Raw genomic sequence first — 19297 nt, 5'->3', positions numbered from 1 at the left:
AAAAGCTTTCCACCCGACAGCAACGAAAGGCTTTCTCCCTTTAGCACGTTGGGGCATGTGATAAAGTGAGCTCAAAGCTCAAACAAGTAAGGCCTGGCCCTGGCCACATGCTAAAGGCACCGTAGGTGGGGCTGCTACCTATGAGGCCTTCACACCAGCTTTTAACACAAACACATTAACACAATGGCAGTAACTCAATCACGTGACCAAAATATGATAAGCAAAATTCTTCTGCGCTTATGTGATTGCGTTCGTGTATGATAACAAGGTTGACAGAACACCCCGTCAAAAGAACGCCGTCAATCTTGGCCTTACAATTTGGTTAATGCTTCAACTCAATTGTTATCAGCTCCAAAAACATAATAATCAAATACTTCAATCAGATACTTGAAATGAAATGTTTATGTAAACTAAAAGTCACTGAAAGATTATGAATATAAAGTCATTTAAAATGATGATAAGTACAGCAGTGGCTCAGACGTAGAGTGGTTCTGTGGTTATATGGAAATAGTTCAGATTCATTCCCAGCTCCTTCTATCATTAAGTGTCCTTGAGCAAGGCACCAAACCCCAAGGCCTCATTTAGATCTGCCATTTTTCATATAGCTGAAGTATAAAACAGGGCTTAAAGCTGCACTATGTAACTTTCCTCTTCTACCCCGGATTTTAACCCGGTTTCCTGTGCAAGTGCTGAAATGAACATTGAGCTAAAAGAGCCGGCCTACTTGTTCAGAGGATAAACTGAATCTTGAACTGACTGTTAGGTCAACATTTGTATCAGATCCTGTGTCTAGGTGAGACAGGACCTTTGACACGATCTACATGTCTCAATAAAAGAGCAGGGAATCTCTACTATAGTATACACTACTATACAGATTGGACGAAATTACATAACATTTTATTCATTAATAAAAGTTACATAGTGCCGTTTTAATTGGTTCATGTAATAATAATTAGAAACTAAAGTTTTCAAATAAATTGAAGTGGAGAAAAATGTACAATATTTGCTTCTGAGATGCAGTGGAGAAGAAGACATATTCAATGGACATCACAATCAATTCAAATTAAAGAACCTCAAAATCAAGGACAGTACTTGAGTAAATGTACTTAGTTAGTTACTTGACACCACTGCCGCCGGAGTCCTTACTCATCTTTTTGCCTACTTTAACAAAACCCAGCCTCTGGCAGAACTAGTACACCATGCCCACAGACATCACCGTTTGAAACCGGAAGTGAAGCACACTGCAATCAGCACTCAGCAACGTCGTGTCGACCACATCTTCAAAGCTGGTTAAGGTACGGTGGCACGGCATAGCCCAGAGAGAGAGAGAGAGAGAGAATGAGACGACCTCAGACAAGACATACAACAAGGCACATGAAACCCCCAGACATATTTTTACTTTTGACAGGTGGAAATGGATGCTGTGGTGATGGAACTTATATAAGCTACAACAGAAAGAGCAAGTTATGGTTGGTACGATTATGAAATTGTGTGTACAGTTCCTCAGTGGCTGGTGATTGGTGTGTCAGCTGAACATTTCTCTTCTAAAAACAAAACGGTTTCATTTCCCGTCACCCACAATATGGTTTCAACTTTCAAGTGCTTCCCTTTTCATTTTTAGGAATCTGAAGAATGTTTAGCCCTCTTCAAAGCTCCTGATTCACACTAAAGCTACAGTGCTGAGGGGCGAGGTCATCTGTTGAGAGCCCGTTTCCGCCCTTGAGCTGGCCAGGTAATGCACCAGTAAAAACACCTGACAGAGCTATGTAAGGATTGTGTGTAGCGATTAATTTCCCTAGCGGTTTAATAATGATTTTGTCCAAAAACAAGTTCACAACACACCAACCTGTTGAGAGCTTGTAGATCGGCTTGTAAACCTGGCAAGTAAAACCAGCCCACAATCAAATAAATAAAATGGCCTTTCTCACTTCACCGAGTGTGGACGTGTATTCCAGCAAACATTCGCGGAGTGTGCAGCCAATAGGCTGCACGCTGGTGTGTTTACGTTGGGAAAGGTAGTAGCCCCGCCCATGAGCCCATGACCGTGAGCCTGGCAGACTCCACTTTACAGTGCTGAAAATGGCATGGGTGAATGTTACCTTGAGCACTTCAGGAAGAAGGTGAGATGTGGGATTTTAACTTCAAAACGAGTATCTGTTTGCAGAATAAAAGCGTTTGGCAAATTAAAATAGTTGATACGGCCTTGGCCGGCCGAGCGGTCCAGGCACCTAGGCTGGTAATTCGAGTCCCGATCCCGACGACCTTTGCTGCGTGTCTACCCCTTTCCCATCTCTCTCCCCCTTTCCTGTCAAACTACTGTAATCTATCAATAAAAAAGGCAAAAAAGACCCCAAAAATATATATTAAAAAAAAGAAAAGAAAGTTGATAAGACTAGTAGTTAGTGAACGTTTAGTAGGGACTAGAGGCGGCACTTGTATAACCGTTTAGCTAGTTGACTAGCCAGTAGCCACACATATCCTCAGAGGTATGCATGTGGTTTTCCTGTTAATTTCAGATAGACATAGAAGTCTGATTTGCCCTTTGAAGACTGAAGTTCAATGGCCTAGTCACTGCCGGGAAACGGTGACTCAGTTGAGATGGTGACGTGCCAGGAACAAGATATTGCTCACATTTGTGTGTGAAGGCCCTAGTGCCTTGGACTACTGTTAGCATGCAAGCACTCGTTAGACACTGAAGCACTCGCAGCTGAGAGGGACAGGTCCAACACAACTTGTTCCCTTCGGCACACCTGTAACAACACTTAGTTGACACTTTGTGTTGCTACAGGGGGAAGAAAGGTGGCAGAAAGAAAGCGACAGAGCGCGCAAGAGGGAGAGAGACCACGAGAAAAAGAAAGAGCGACTGTTGCGAAGTCTATTGGCCAATACTTCCTCGCTGCCAGGCTTTAGTTTCCAAATCCCATCCATGCACATGGACAAAAGCAAAGCTCGCTGGCTACTGAGCACTGAGCACACACACACACACACACACACACACCCCCACACGTTTGTTATTGCACACTTTGAGGCATTTGTCCGGCCCCAATCTGATCCAGTTACTGTACCTATCACTGTGGGCCTTCGAGTCCCGCAGTCTGCTGCCAGGGTGGAAGGCCTGGTAGAAAGCCTTGGAGGGGTTCCTGTACCAACCACATTCAGAGAAAACAGGAAGGAGGAGAGGAGAGAGGAGGGGACAGTGGGAGGAGATTAAACCAGTCAAGACAAGAGGCTATGGTGGTGGTGGGTGAGTGGGGAGGGGGTGGGGGGTTAATTTCTCATAAACGGTTTCCTCGAAGTCTTTCCTTCAACTGGGCTCCAACTCTGAGCGATCGGCCTTGTACCCATTAGGATTCTGCGAAAGACTTGGCAGATTCCATGACCACTCGCAAAATAGAGAAGGGTGGGGTGCGGGGGTGGTATGGATGGGAGGAGGTGGGGGGAGAGCCTTTAAACCTGGCTTATAGTCCAGTAGTCCTGATGCTGCAGCACGTTTGTTCACAGAGGGTTAAAGGTTAACCACTTAAACCCCAGGGTCCATAGTCTGGGGGGAAAACTTTCGCAGAAAATAGCCGATGGACATGCTCGTTGATCGGTTGTTTTCAGCAAAAGCTTTCCCCACAATAGAAAACGGAAAACAACCTAGTATAGAGCCCTGGGGGACTCCGGTCAACCGTATGGGGTTCAAGTGTTTAAAAGGTTAAAGAGCCTGCCTGAGGCTTGCTTGAGTGTGTTGTTGACATACACATTCCGGGTATATATATATACACTGTATTCACAAACATCGGTATGCTTCCCGACAAAATAGATGACAGACACGTTCTTTAAGTAACGACAAAATGAAAAACAAACAAACAATACTTTACTTGTTTGTTTTTTTCCCCCCTCCAAGGGGTCCTTTGAGGGAGTTCGAGGAAGTCCCTGGAAATTATTCACAGTTAGGAACCAAATGGACCCTTGCGGGTCTGTAAGTCCGAGAGTGCAAACATGCGACCAAATGGACCCTTTATGGGTCGATTTCATTCCGATTGTACATGCTCAAGAGTTATGGGGATCTGTGGTCCTAATGATGCCTGTTGCCTACCAATGCCTTCAAATTAAAAAGTTTGAGAACCACGGTTAACTGTTATAACTTGTACAACTGCTGCTGCGGTAGTTTGTTGAGGTCTGGAGGACTTGGGGAGGAGAGAGTGTTGAGGTCTGGAGGACTTGGGGAGGAGAGAGTGTTGAGGTCTGGAGGACTTGGGGAGGAGAGAGTGTTGAGGTCTGGAGGACTTGGGGAGGAGAGAGTGTTGAGGTCTGGAGGACTTGGGGAGGAGAGAGTGTTGAGGTCTGGAGGACTTGGGGAGGAGAGAGTGTTGAGGTCTGGATGACTTGGGGAGGAGAGAGTGTTGAGGTCTGGATGACTTGGGGAGGAGAGAGTGTTGAGGTCTGGATGACTTGGGGAGGAGAGAGTGTTGAGGTATGGAGGACTTGGGGAGGAGAGAGTGTTGAGGTATGGAGGACTTGGGGAGGAGAGTGTTGAGGACTTGGGGAGGAGAGAGTGTTGAGGTCTGGAGGACTTGGGGAGGAGAGAGTGTTGAGGTCTGGAGGACTTGGGGAGGAGAGAGTGTTGAGGTCTGGATGACTTGGGGAGGAGAGAGTGTTGAGGTATGGATGACTTGGGGAGGAGAGTGTTGACTGAGGTCTGGAGGACTTGGGGAGGAGAGAGTGTTGAGGTCTGGATGACTTGGGGAGGAGAGTGTTGAGGTCTGGATGACTTGGGGAGGAGAGTGTTGAGGTCTGGATGACTTGGGGAGGAGAGTGTTGAGGTCTGGATGACTTGGGGAGGAGAGTGTTGAGGTATGGAGGACTTGGGGAGGAGAGAGTGTTGAGGTATGGATGACTTGGGGAGGAGAGAGTGTTGAGGTATGGAGGACTTGGGGAGGAGAGAGTGTTGAGGTATGGAGGACTTGGGGAGGAGAGTGTTGAGGTCTGGAGAACTTGGGGAGGAGAGAGTGTTGAGGTATGGATGACTTGGGGAGGAGAGTGTTGAGGTCTGGAGGACTTGGGGAGGAGAGAGTGCTCCTACTGTGTTGATGAAGAGCTGGCTGGCTGGCTCACATGTTTAACATTAGCCTACCTCCTATAAGCCTGGGCTGACTATGGGGGCCTTGCAGGCCACAAGTACACTGTGTTCTAATGCCAGAGGATATATGTCGGGAAGGGGGATAAATCCCCCCCACACACACACACACACACACACACACACACACACACTCCATTTGCTCCCTTTCTTGCCAACATACAAATTGTGAACACTCACTGCATATGCACGTACATGTGGTGTGGTAAGCCAACACACACACACACACACGCCAAGGAGGTGGATGCGCATGTGAACACACACAATGTGAATATTATAACGAAGCCAGGACTCTTTTCCTAGAAATCTCTGGCACAGCCTTCCTTTGTCACATTACCTCATAACCAAACACTCTTATAGGCCCTCCTGTTCCCTCCCTCTGCTTAGCTTTATGGGGGGGGGGGCGGACACACACACACACACACACACACACACACACACACACACACACTCTATCTGTCTTATGGTTCAGACCTAGCGGGGGGAGAGTTCACTCAGCAGAAGACATCAGCGAGCTCAGATGACTTGGACACAAGTGCCTCATCTCGAATGAGGTCAGAGCTTAGAAGAGTCATCCTCCCCTGTTTTCGAGTAGCCGTGGCCCCGGCTCTCAATGGCCCTCTTTGTAACGCTAAAACTGTAACGTGTCAATATCCATGTATGAAAGAACCTCTTTGTAAAAACTTACAAAAAAAGACTCGTCAATGTGTTAAGCAGCAAAGGGGGAAACACCATCTCCTCCGATAAACCTGGAAAGGGGGAGTGTGGCGAGAGGAGACGTGGGCGACATCATGACACGAAGGGCAACCAGCCAACCACACAGATGAGCTAAAAGCTCAAGCATTCTTTTTTGTCTTCCAGGTATGTAAGCAAACAAGACAAGACCAATGGTTGCACATGTTCGGGCCGAACGCAACAATACGCCTGAGCAAACGCAGTGATGACCCCCCCCCCTCCTGCAAGCAGACCAGAATAACCTTAGAGGCATTCTTGCTTGGTCGATGACACACTGGGTTCCCTTCATCCAGCCGTGTGGGTAATCAGTTTGGTTTCAGAGTGTTGAACCCCTTGCCCTTAATGACGTTGATAACTCCACTTAGGCACGTGAAAAGCCACTGGGTTTTTCGAGAGACATGGAGAGAAAATGAGGGGGGGGTTGGCGGGGTGGGGTGGTGACAGAGGTCTCATCGAGAGTGAAGAAGGAAAGTAGTTATGGATGAGAGGGTGGGCTGGGGAGCACAGAGCATAACGGCACACAACATTTGGGAGACGGCGGAGAGAGGATCGATCGACGAACGGAACGGAACGAGAAAATAAATGAAAGATACCGTTCGGGGCGGGCAAGACCAATTTTTCTCAAGAATTCTGTTTAGGTGTGTGACTGTCCAAGCTGTTGATCAGACCTGTGTATTCAGACATCGTCGATAATCATCATATGAACTGACTCATGACAGGATAGCAGTAGTCCAAAAGTGGGTGAAATTCTTTGACACAAGCTCCCCATCATTTGCAGTTTTTTTTTAAAAAGAGAAAAGAATAGAGATTCGAAAAGCAAGAAAAACAGTATGTGAATATGAAGAAAGAGGAAAACAGTATGTCAATATGAAGAAACAGGAAGTCGGTATGTCAATATGAGCAGCCAGTGTAACATATATACATAAGGCATAAGCTCACAACGTGTCGGAATACATTGCTTATTTTCAGTTTAGTAAGGGACAAAGTCTTATTTCAGTTTAGTAAGGGACAAAGTCTTATTTCAGTTTAGTAAGGGACAAAGTCTTATTTTCAGTTTAGTAAGGGACAAAGTCTTATTTTCAGTTTAGTAAGGGACAAAGTCTTATTTTCAGTTTAGTAAGGGACAAAGTCTTATTCAGTTTAGTAAAAGGGACAAAGTCTTATTTTCAGTTTAGTAAGGGACAAAGTCTTATTTCAGTTTAGTAAGGGACAAAGTCTTATTTTCAGTTTAGTAAGGGACAAAGTCTTATTTTCAGTTTAGTAAGGGACACATCGCTGCTGTAGGGCATAAACTACATAAATCTACATAATTAAACTTTTGGTGATTTTTCGTAAAAGAATGCCCCTACTTAGTACTTGATCATACTACAGTGTCACACTGTCACACAACGCGACACAACGCAACGTTGCAACGCGGTGCTTCATAACGCGCTTTGAGCGTGCCATCTGCTACTTTTTAATTCAGTTTTGGAAATACGGTATGAGGTTTCCACCTGACCGAGCCATATCTTTATGAATCAGATATGAATCACATTTCAAACCAACTAGGAATGTGGTTCAAATCCGATTCACAAAAATCTCTTTCCAGTTTCCATGTGTATTTTCGTGCCTTTTTTTTTTTTTGCTCTTCAGACTTATCAAACAAATCCGATTCTCATCTGAATAGGCCAAGAATTGGCAGTGTGATTAACATACCCTTACTGGTTCTCAAACCTTTTTACTTTCAAGGACCCCCCAGTTTGATATGCATGTAGACTGCAGTGCACACCTAGCCTGGCTTGGCCAGCCTCATAGCGGAGATTCAGGAAACATCAGTGAACCCTCGCTATGAGTCTGGCCGCGCCAGGCTAGTGCACACCCCCATAACTTCCATTTATAAACTCTCAAGAGGTACAGACCTGTTGAGGGTCCATTTGGTTTCACTTAAAAAGTCTGAGTTAGACCTGTATAAGGTTCATTTGGTTCCATTTAAAATCTCTCAGATTTACAGACCTGTAGGGTCCATTTGCTTCCCAATCCCAACTATCAATCATTTTTCTGGGGACCCCCTAGAACCCTCCGCCTTAATAGTCATGGGGGGGGAGTGGACATGAAAGGCGATCAGCGATGGAGAAAGCAGGAAGAACAAATGCTGGCTAGGTGGAATGGCAGTGGGGAGAGAGGTCAGAGGGACAGGGCTGAAAGCTCTCTCAGGTGGGGTCCGTGGGGTCCTTGAGGCCCCTCCGGGGTCCCGTGCCCCCATCCATCAGATCAGACCCAGAGCAGAAGTAGGTCAACAGTGTTTAGATTCCAGCCTGCCCCTGTGGGAGCTTCCTTCAACAAGGTTCTGGGCAGAAGACGGAGGAGAGTGAGCTCAGAGAGACCCCCCACCCCCCAAACCAATAACACACCATCAAATTCCAACATGGCCACAGTGCAAGGGGCCAATACATGCCCCTACAGATGACCGGACGTCCAAACTTTTCTTCTGAAAGGAGGTCGATATGACATGTCATTCAGAACTTCTGATGGGCGGTCTCAGAACTCATGCAGCCCCAGATGCTCTGACTCTCCAAAATATAGTAAGCCTGTCGGAACGGCAAGTTTTTTTTTACGACGTCGGTAGGAGCATGTATTTTTGGCACTGTAAAATACTTTGGTGTTCATTTAACCCAGAGTGTACAAATGGACCCATAAGGGTCTATTAGAGATGCTCCGATAATCGGCCAGCGATCGGTGATTGGCCATATCGGCCGATATTCACTCTGATCGGTAATCGGCATTTACCCTATCTGTGATCGGCAATTTACCCTATCTGGATAAACTGATATTTTTGCAACATTTCACAAGATCAGTATCGGTATCGGACCTATCGGTATCGGCTGATCATTAGAAAAACCATCTGTGATCGGTATCGGTCCCAAAAAACCTGATCGGTTGCATTTGTACACTCTCAGAGTTCCAGACCTGTTAACACAGGCGCACTGTGGTGCAACGTAGTGGTTAAACATTTCTGAATATTGTATCACCTTAATTTAAAGCCTCTGAGACCAGGAAATTCACCCTATACATAATGTATTTTTTCATCATTTAAACTATATCAAAACATAACCGATCGTGGAGCTCATGTACATGGCTTTGAAGGTTAGCAGATCTACAGGCTCTCAACATGTCATGCTGCAATGCGTTGTGGGCTGACTTGTAGATCAGCTATTTTGTTTTTTATGAAAATAATAATTTTAAATAACTTGATAACCCCTACCCAGATGATATCAAGTCTCATATCACGATAGCTCCCAGCTCTGCTTGTGCGGTCATTTAGTCGTCACGCAATACTGGGCGTGTGGGAACTGGAAACCCCCTCGAGTATGACGAAAAAGCAAAATGGCTGCCGTGTGTATTATGGTCTAACATGTGGTATGAGTCAAACCAAGAAAACAATGTGTGCCTTTAACCTTAAACTTTAGTTCACAGAATGCGGCTCAAACCGTGATCTTCAAAAAACCTGTCTGAGTTAAGCAGCAGGAAGTGATGGCCAAAGTATCAGTGACAGGGAGACCTACCTACTGAGTTCCTGTCAGATCTGGCTAGATATTGTAGATAAGACACTAGGGCTAGGCCAAGGACAAATAAACTAGTGGTTCTCAAAGTGGGGGTCCTTGAGCTAAATCTGTATAATCACTTTCACCCAATGTACGTTGGCTATTTGGAAATAGACAATCTACAAGCTCACAATGCATCGTGGCGGGTTGTGAGCATAAATCTGGGGGTGCTTGACATGAAAAGGCTTGTACTACTGAAATAAAGCAACCTGCAAACATCACATCACCAAGTCACCTAAATAGGATATGATAACAAACAGCCTCACATAGGGCTGGGCGATTGTAATGTGTAATCACTCAAGCCATATTTTATTCTTTCAAAATTTGCCAGAAATGGTCAAAAGATTGCAGATCGACAAGCTCACAAGACTTTGCATGCAATGGAAATTGCCATCATCGTCACAATATAGATATTGAGGTATTTGATCAGAGATATCATGTGATATTGCTTTTATCCATATTGCCATATTGTCCTAGCTAGCCCATTGAATCACATCATGTAACAACATGGGTACAGTACATCCCTGGTAAGAAGTACATTTCACACAGGAGAACAAAGAACAAAGACGAGGAAGAAAAGAAAACCCAAACTAAACAAACTGAGGGGAGTCTGTACGCTCCGCTGTCACTCAGCCTGAACAATAGAAGTCTTCCATACGGTAGGCAGGGAGGGAGGAAGGCAATGAAAGTGGAAAATATAATGACACACTGGCAGAAGCAGTCGTCCTATAGCAATACACACCTTCCTTTTAAAGTAGCATTAAAAGCTCAGACTTGGGGTGGATACTGGATATGTTGGATAGGTTTTAATAGCTGCACACGCGCAAGAACGCATGCACACAAAATGTACACAAGAGTTCAACAGCAGTAGATTACTTACTGGGAATCACATCTGCAGCACTGCTGCTATTATACTAACAGGCCCCGCCAATGGAGTACGCTGGGGGGGGGGGGGGGGGGTAAAGACAGACAGACACATTCTGGCTGCAATGTCTCATGATGTAAACATATAAAACTGGGGAGGAATGTCATGTGGGGTCCTATCTGTCTGTCTGTCTGTCTGTCTAAGAGCGTTTCGTCTTTCCTCCACCCCTGATCACCCCCGTCTCTTCTCTCTCCAGCAAAACAGGATACAGAAGGACACCCCCCCCCCCCCCCCCCCCCCAGAGAGGGAATGACCTTTTTGTGTGCACATTTACAGTGTCACACAAATGCATACACACACACACACACACACACACACACACACACACACACACATTGTTAAGGAAATTAAATATAAGGGCTGCATAATGTTGGCAGTCCTGCTCTAAAAACACCACATCGTACTCCAACTTTCCTCAACAAGAAAACGTGCGTGTGTGAGTGAGAGAGAGACAGAATGACTGTGACCACGCACACGCACACACTCAAGATCGAGCCCTCCTCCACACCCAGACACACCCCCTTCTCCACATGCGCACACAGTCTTTCAATTCACAGCATCGGTCACTGCCTCCCTTCATCCAAGAAAAGACCCCCTTCTGTGGAGTCAGATTCCACAACAGCTTGCATAAGTTGTGAGAACAATATGAGTATCGCATAATCAGCTACTGGGATGACAAATAAAAATACTTTAATGAGCCCAATTAAGCTGTAAACCTTTAGGGGCCAATGTTTATTTTATTTTCTTTCTTTCATGCGACAAGGGGCAGAAGATCATTTAAATAATAAGCAACTGACATTTCAAAAAATACCAATTATGTCATTGGGAACAAAGCAGCTCAGCAGCATGGGAGGCTGTGGGGATATTGCAAATCAGGGCCCCCAAATATTTGGCAAGACACTAAGATTGTATTGATATCATATCATTAATGTTATAAAAAGAAAGTAAAAAAGGATAAATAACTTAAGGAATACTGTGGATTGATTCATCATTCAAATAAACATGCCCTGGTACAAAATGCACACGGCCCACCCATCTGACCCAAACACGGCAACCGGCTGACATGTTAAGTGGTCATATGGGTGGGCCGTGCTGCTTTCACGATTTTCAAGTGATACCCTGAATTCATAAAAAGTTGGGAACCCACTGAATTAGCCTACTGTACCCCTGCTTCTATTTATTTGTATTCAGTGTGGTAATGAGGTTGGGGGGGGGGGGGGGGGCATTGACGTTAGAGAGTGTGTTGTTCGGAGCCATCTGGGAAGCATTAAGGCTGAAAAAGTATCAAATTCAAAGCATGAGGACATCGGGGCAAACCAACTCCGTCATCAATCTACCATCGCTCTGCAATAATCACTTGCAGGGTATATCGGCGTGTGTGTGTGTGTGTGTGTGTGTGGGGGGGATGGGGGGGGGGGGGGCTGACCCAGAGTTTACTGTGAGCTGAGAATGCCAGTTTACAACTCGAGGGATGAGCAAATAAATAAATAAATAAATAATTCTTTTAGTGAAGCACTAAAAGAAAGCTTTCCACCACGCTGATGAATAAAACAAAGAGCACAGGTAAGCTGCTATACGAGACAGCAGGTGTGAGAGAGAGGTAGAGCTGCCCTGGGGGAGAGACAGTGACACAAAAAGGGGAGAGCGAGGCAGAGAGACAGGACAGAGAGTGTGAGACAGAATCTCAAGTCAAGCTCAGCGAGTTTCATTCACTCTACGGCCCCGTACACACTATTAAAACGAAATCGCTAGACTGTTCCGGGGGGAGAGGGGGGCAGAGCAGCTCGCAATTAATTTTCAATGGGAGTCCTTGGGTTTCACAGAGCAGCTCTGCTCCCTGGGGGGGGGGAGGAGGGCAGAACACAGCCATGGAGCAGAGCTGCTCTGTGAACCCCCCCCCCCCCCCCCCCCCCCCCCGGAACAGAGAGAGCGATTTAGTTTTAATACATCTTTAGTTTTAATACATCTTCCTCCACTTTTGAGCATACCTCACTCAGCGCTGGACATACTTGTCATTCAACACCATACATGAGGAACCGCCATGCCTCACCTGTCAGTCAAATGCAGGGGTATTGGTCTACAGAATATACACACACGAAGAGTGACAGTCCGAAGGTGAAGAGAGACACAAGCAGGGCACACAGCCTGTGCTGATGCTACGACAGTGCTGAGAAAAACGACAAAGTGTTCCCCGCCCCACAGTCATGCCAGCCAACACCGTGGGATCTGGCGTCAAATTCAATGTGGTCTTGCCCCCCCATGTCTAGAATGCAAAGAGTCTACCTCAAGTTACACAACAATGGCAGTCTGTTGTTTCCATAAGGGTAAGGGTTGTACCGTGTGATTTGTGTTGTTAAAAATGTTCAAAGTCATTCTAACATTTTCAGATTGTTTTCACGATGCGAGTCAGTGTGAGCTTGTCACTTTTTTAAATTGTATCAAATAGGATTAAAGTAGTTAAACTGCCCCTAATTTTGCTGGGGGACCCCCTTGGAACCTCCTCTAGGACCCCTGAGGCTCCCAGGACCCCAATTTGACAACCACCGCCCTAAATGGAATTGTCCACCACGTAACGTTTAGTGTAAGATAATGCTTCGGGAGAAGCAGGGGCCACGACGTGATGACAAACATGCTCGACTGACACGCCCGGTCCACAGGGCCCTTATCTGCAGAGTAGGGGCACATTGGAAAGACCACTGTTCACGGTCAGATAGAGCCCCAGCTGCTGTCGTAAGAGAGTGCTACTCTTATCAGCCTGGGAGAGGGTACTTCTGACCAGTCAGTAGCCAACATAGCACGCAGTACTTTTATTTTGTAATGACTTGTCTCACTGGGTACATAAGTATGTATATCTGACGACACATATGACCATGCTGTATTTACACGACAGGGTCAGGTCAGGTAGCCCACACTGGAGGCTCCCGCAGGCCGCAACACACTGAATCCCTTATACCATTAATGTTCTTAGAGAAAATAGGCCAGGCTGGTAAAAAATTAACATAAAATCCATATGTGACATAACAGACAGACGTGCAATGCGTGCTGTACATGGGCCCACTCTATATTCTGGTCTATAAAGACTGAATGGAAACCACAAAGAGATTTGAGGCATTTCACTGTTTCCGTTCACAGCTGCCAACCGCTCTGTGCATTGTACCGTGCACGCGCGCAGGAATTGAAAGATGTGCGTTTGAAGAGGAAGCGAATGCAATCGCACCTTTCAACTGCACTGAGGGAGTACAATTAGAACGTCACTTATCATGTGCGCTTGTGTGTGAAGTGAACTGCACGGCTAGTTGGCAATGACTCACTGTTTTATCAAAGTGACCGGTTGCGTTGGACATTGTAACGTGACTGACTTGAACCGAGTCCAAGATAGATGATAAACAAGAATTTCATTCATAAATCGTCAGCGATGGTGTACAGTCATCCTTTCACATATTCGCAGGATGGGGCTTGCGCAATCAGGTGGGCCTGAAAGAGTTATGAGCAGCGGAACTGCAACATTTCAGCCAATCAACAGTTAAATCCAGCCAATCCCCTAAAATCCCCCATAAACACTTTCCTGAGGGGAGCCCAAGGGGGCCGGGAGTGGAAACCATGATATCATTCAAATGTGGCAACACACTCTCAAACAGAATCCACCATGTATGCCATAGAAAGACTTTAAACGGGGCAGCAGCTAAGCTAACTTATTAAAAGGTCAAGCACATGTTCACTCTGCAGATTACCTAAGGCTAATGGAATGCCAAGTTTGCTCGATGCAAAGTAGCAAGAAATGAAAGCAAAGAGGCGTTTACTTTGAAGTTTATAACCAAGGCCATCACTTTTAGAGGGTAGGGTAACTCCAGTGGGAGTTAAAGGAGGAGCTGATAAACTTGTGGCGACGATGACTTGATGAGGCTACAGGAACCAAACTGAAACCAATACAACATGGGTATGCTTCTAATTCCAAACACCCCTCCACCCACACCACACACAAACAGAATTAACATTATGTTTGGATGTTTGAGCCAGTTGTTTTCTGTGCTGGGGTGAGCCAGGGTGTTTTTCCTGAAACGGGTATACTATGCCCTTCTTTGCAGACTCAGAGCAACACCAAACATTATATTTCCTTCCTGTGTGTGTGCCCCCTGCTCACTCCCCTTCCCTGTGCTTCTCTGGCTGTCTTCCCCTCCCCGTATTGCCTGGGCCTGAGCGGAAAGGCCCCTGTTTGTCTGACCAGCTATACGAGCAAAACCAAAACATTGATAACGAGGGTTTCATTGTATCTTTTTGGTGGTGCGGGAAGAAAAGCAATCCTGTATTGTCCGTCTCTTTCTCTGCCATCTTCACCTCAAAACAAACTCCAGAGAGCCATGCCTGGCACTGTAGTCCAATAAGTCCACACACACACAAAGACCCACCCCTCTTGTGCTCACTGCAACTGGTGGAGTGCGCCTGCCATAACCAGTTTATCCACATCTGCAATACAGTGTATGCCTGAATACCATGTCTATTGCGTTATACGACATGATGAGACATTGCAATAGAGTAGACAATTGGAACAAACACAACCAGGCCTTATATATTAAATCGTTATATGATTGTTGAACTGAAAAGAGAAGACGGATAATAATGTTAAGATTCTGAGCCTCTATAAAGGCACTAGAACACTCGCACAGGTGTTTTCAGTTACTCTTACTGATTACATCTCTAGTCAGGTTGACGCTGGGTGGAGCTAAGCTATGCTGACAAATTTATGAAGTCACAAAAACCTACGGGCCTAAAACAATGATAACAAGTTAAATTGCCTTGCTCTTAAAGGTGCAGCAAAGCTAACAGGAGCTGTCAGTCAAACTTGGTGAATTGTGCAGTCTGGCACACCCACAAAGCCCTAGAGAAGTAGATGCTTGGGTGTTATGAAGGTATTACAGTATACCAGAAGGTAATGATTTTCAATACCGTCAGAAATACAGACATTCTTCTTTCTATTAAACTGATCACTGTAACTGATAGCAGATGAATATTTTGGATGCAAAAAAGAAAATAAATTATTGGCTGGCCATTTCTGCTAATCAGTTAAATATGACTAGATATGGAATTGTGTGAAAATAATGCCACATATCGTCTCTGTCGGGGGTAAACCTCATATATCCAAAACTGTTACTTTTCAGAATTCAAATTCAAAAGTAGCAAATCGGCAAGCTCAAAGGTTTTCAAGCTTGTAGAACTGCTACTTAATGCTTTTGTGTGGCGCTGTATGATCAAGTGTGTGTGTGTGTGTGGGGGGGGGGGTGTTCGAATGTGGAGATAAGGTTTCTGCCTGACAGCAACGATATTTAACTTTATTTTAAGATTACTTTTCCAACTACAAACGCAGTTAATTAGTCACCAGTGCACCACCCATACATCTCTGTTCAGCACACTGATGTGTTGTACTGCCACAGCAACAACTACCATCAGCTCTGCCAGCTGAATCTGTGGAAGAAGGGTGTCAATTTCCTATAATATCTATTCATTATTCGATGAGCCATACGTTTTTAAACTGATGGCAGTGGCTCAGGAGGTAGAGAAGCCGCTTGGGAAACGGAAGGTTTCACTGAACCCCTAACTGCTTCTGATGAGCAGGTTGGTTGGTACCTTTGCATGGTTTCCTCCACCATCTGTGTCAGAATGTGTGTGAATGGGTGAATGAATGCAATTATGCACATTGAAAAGCACTTTGGATAAAAGGTGGTGCTATATAAATGCACCATTTAAACCCTGCAATAATAATTCATTCACACTAGACACACAGCATTCACTGTAGGCTAGACAAAGTCATACATGCTAAAATAACTTGGTTGTATTTTGTTTGTTTGCTTTACACAAATACCATCATATACCCCGGTGAAATGTCAGTAAGGTATGAACTTATGTTTAAAGAGATACTTCCCAAGGCAAATGAGGAGTAGTAGTCAGACATACAAACTGAAAACACCTGTATGAGTGACCAGGGCCTTTAATATTGAGAATATTACCTGTCCTCATCCCCGTCGACAGGTATGGATATTCCAAACAGGCTGTTGACGGTTGGTGTGGCAAGCTGCAGGCTTTCAGGGATTAGAGGTTTCATCAGGTCCTTCCCATAGGCGATAGGGGGCTGGGGGCTGGCCAAGCCGTCTAACCTCCTTCCGCTGCCAGCCTCCCCTGGTACAAATCCAGCCATGGGGAGGCCCTGCCCCACCAAGCCCCCAGGGGCCAGCATGTTGCTTTGGGGCATCAGAGACTGCTGGCCCACAGGCAGAGGGGAGGAGGTTAAGATTGGCATGACTGCACTCGAGGCACTGGACATAGCAGCAGGCATGGTGGTGGGCACACCAGCACTCGCTGCTCCGACAGGCACATTTTGAACGCCGGAAGGCGTGGCGTGGAGGCCATGGGGCTGTCCAGAGGTGACATACTGACCCACAGACATCAGCTGTAATGTAGATCCTCCGACACCTAACATTCCACCACCTATCTGTTGCAGCAGAAGACCAGATGATGTCTGGCCAGGAAGTAAGGTTCCTCCTGAAGCTCCGGCCATTTCTACAACTTGCCTCTGTATGGAAGCTGCTGGGGTCATGACCGGTGAAGGGCCCTTTCCCCCTGGCTGTGCCCCTGCAGAGAGGCTGGTTACAGGGGGGGTCTGCACAGCAGGCTGGGGCTGTTGATAGTATTCAGTTTGGTTCATGAGCACACTGGGAAACTGACCAGTCAGATGGTGTGTCATGGGAACCTGCTGCAGCATTTGCTGCTGCTGTTGAGGAGGGTAAGACACAGGCTGGCCCGTGGGGGGCATGCCGGGAGACTTCTGCAGGTGGGCACCACCTTGAGGCAAGCCGTTGTGCCCGATAGGAAGCAGGGTCTGTGCATTGGAGGGTTGGAGACCTACCACTGCAGGCTGTTGCTGCTGTGCTAGAACAGCAGTGGGTTTGCAGCTGGAGAAAGCATTCTGCGTGGCTGTCCCACTCCCACCCGGTTTCACAACACTGTAGGTTTGATGCTGGAGTTGCTGCTGCTGCAGTGCATCCACTGACAGCATGCGAGAGGCAGAGAGAGAAGTATCTGCTATGGAGCCCACGCCCGAGTACGTGGCCACTGGGGTAACCACCGAACCCCCCGTCTGGCCCAGTCCGCTGTCCCGGTCTATGCTGGGATCCACTGTGGTGGCAGTGGCATGCCTAATGCTATCTACAGTCCTGCTTACTATGGAGCCATCCGAGTCTTTCTCATAAAACTCTGTACAAGTCCATCTGCCCCTCCTGAAGGGCTCTCCGGTACCGTGATCAAGTTTAATGACCCTGAAACGTGAACTGCAACTCACTGTTGTAGATGTGGTGGTAGAAGAGTGAGATGAGCTAGTCGCTGCTGGGACTGGTTGGGACGTGCTCGCTGACACACCGGTGGGCCCACCACCACCCGCTGTCAGTGCAGGCTGTGGTTGAATGGCCCCAGGCTGAGTGATATGCGCCCCGGGAGCCTGTTGAACACCCTGAGCAGGGCCCAGCACTGCTACTATTCGAAAGGTCCCGTTCGGGTTGCCCGACAACTGACTTGCAGACAACTGACCAACTTGGGGGATGTGTGTCTGTGGCTCCGGCGGCTCCCCCACATTGTTAAAGGTTAGCGCTTCCTCGGACGAACTTCGGTCACACACCGGCTCGTAGTCTGCCCGGGTCACGTCGAATATTTCCGACGAGACGTCCTCGGCCCGGGAATCGTCCGGGTCGTCCAGGCTCTCCGTGTCGTCGGTGGCATTGCTGGCAGCCACCTGGGCCTGTGTCACACTGGTGATCTGAAAACAGCTCTTCTTCTTGGCCGGCATTTTCGACATTTTGACAGGCTTGTTTACAACTCCCGTGCGGCTACGGGCGTCCTCCTCAGTCAAAGCAAAAAAAGATCGGCTTTGAAAAAAATAAAGGTCAGATCGTATTAAACAACAGACTTGAAGCTTATTTTACTTATTTCTCCCCCTAACTGTAATCAAGATGAGTCTGCGCCATCCTTCTTCCTCTCGGTCTCCTGTTGCGTTTTACAAGCTCATAACGCCAGACCCAGTCAGTACACTTCTACGGTACACGTATTCCTCTAAAAGATTCGATCCGAAGCTGTTGTCAACGCGGACTTCTGGTCTCCGTCCCCCGGCGTCAGAGGGCCGGTGTCGCAGAGAGTGTGTCCCCCAGCTGCAGGAGCTGCGTGGGGCCCAGTAGCCCTCCACTCCACTCACCCAGCTAGCTGGATGGCTAGCTGCTGCTGGCTGGCTGCAACACTCCCCCTACGTCGGGACAAGTACATAAGACATCTTGCGAAACAAGTTGTTCTTCTCTACCGACGCCGTTTTCGAGCTCCAAGTTCCCCGGGAGTGACGCTCGTCACGAAGCCAAGTGTGTTAAAAATTCGATATGAAACGTGTGTTTTAAATGACCCACACACTACAGAGAGAAGTGAGATTCTTGAACAGCGACAACCTCCCCTCTCTCTTGACAAGATGGCTATGTGTGTATGTATGCAGCCGCGCTGCATGGTGGGTAGCCTGCGCCACGATATCTGCGTACATGTATATCGAGAATACCCCCCCCCCCCCCCCTCTCAATTTCACATTCAATTCAATGGGGCTTTATTGGCATGGGAAACGTTTGCGTTTACATTGCCAAAGTAAAGCATGAGTTAAAATAGGAAAAGAAAACTAAAGGAAAACTGTTATGTACAATTAAACTGTTTTAAAGACAGTTTAAAACATTGCAGGTAAATCAACTGAAGAATGTTTTTATTTGTATATCTAACTACCGTAATAATTTAATAAACAAATAAAATTAAACATAGGCAGATACAGACAGACAGACAGGCAGACAGACAGACGGACGGACGGACGGACGGATGGATGGTTAGATCGTTAAATAATAATAAATAGCCTAATAAAAAACACTG

At 46.5% G+C, this 19297-nt stretch overlaps 1 protein-coding gene across 3 annotated transcripts in view; it reads right to left on the bottom strand.

The window, feature by feature from the left end:
• tsc22d2 (TSC22 domain family 2) overlaps window positions 1–18891 on the bottom strand; it is a 33290-nt gene extending 14399 nt beyond the window's left edge. Inside the window, exons 1-3 of one of the 3 annotated variants that reach the window (XM_079530494.1) lie at window positions 16366–18891; window positions 3066–3140; window positions 1062–1286 (exon numbers count right to left, since the gene is read on the bottom strand). In XM_079530494.1, coding sequence (XP_079386620.1) covers window positions 1190–1286; window positions 3066–3140; window positions 16366–18203 — 2010 coding nt within the window. In that variant the 5' untranslated portion in view covers window positions 18204–18891 and the 3' untranslated portion in view covers window positions 1062–1189. Of the gene's footprint in view, window positions 1–1061; window positions 1287–3065; window positions 3141–16365 lie in introns of those variants that run through there. The other 2 variants (XM_079530492.1, XM_079530493.1) reach the window with 2 other exon arrangements.
• Window positions 18892–19297: the final 406 nt, after the last annotated feature.

This window comes from Electrona antarctica, assembly GCF_951216825.1.
Source record: "Electrona antarctica genome assembly, chromosome: 19".
Classification (NCBI taxonomy): domain Eukaryota; kingdom Metazoa; phylum Chordata; class Actinopteri; order Myctophiformes; family Myctophidae; genus Electrona; species Electrona antarctica.
This window is presented reverse-complemented; position numbering and strand designations above follow the sequence as displayed.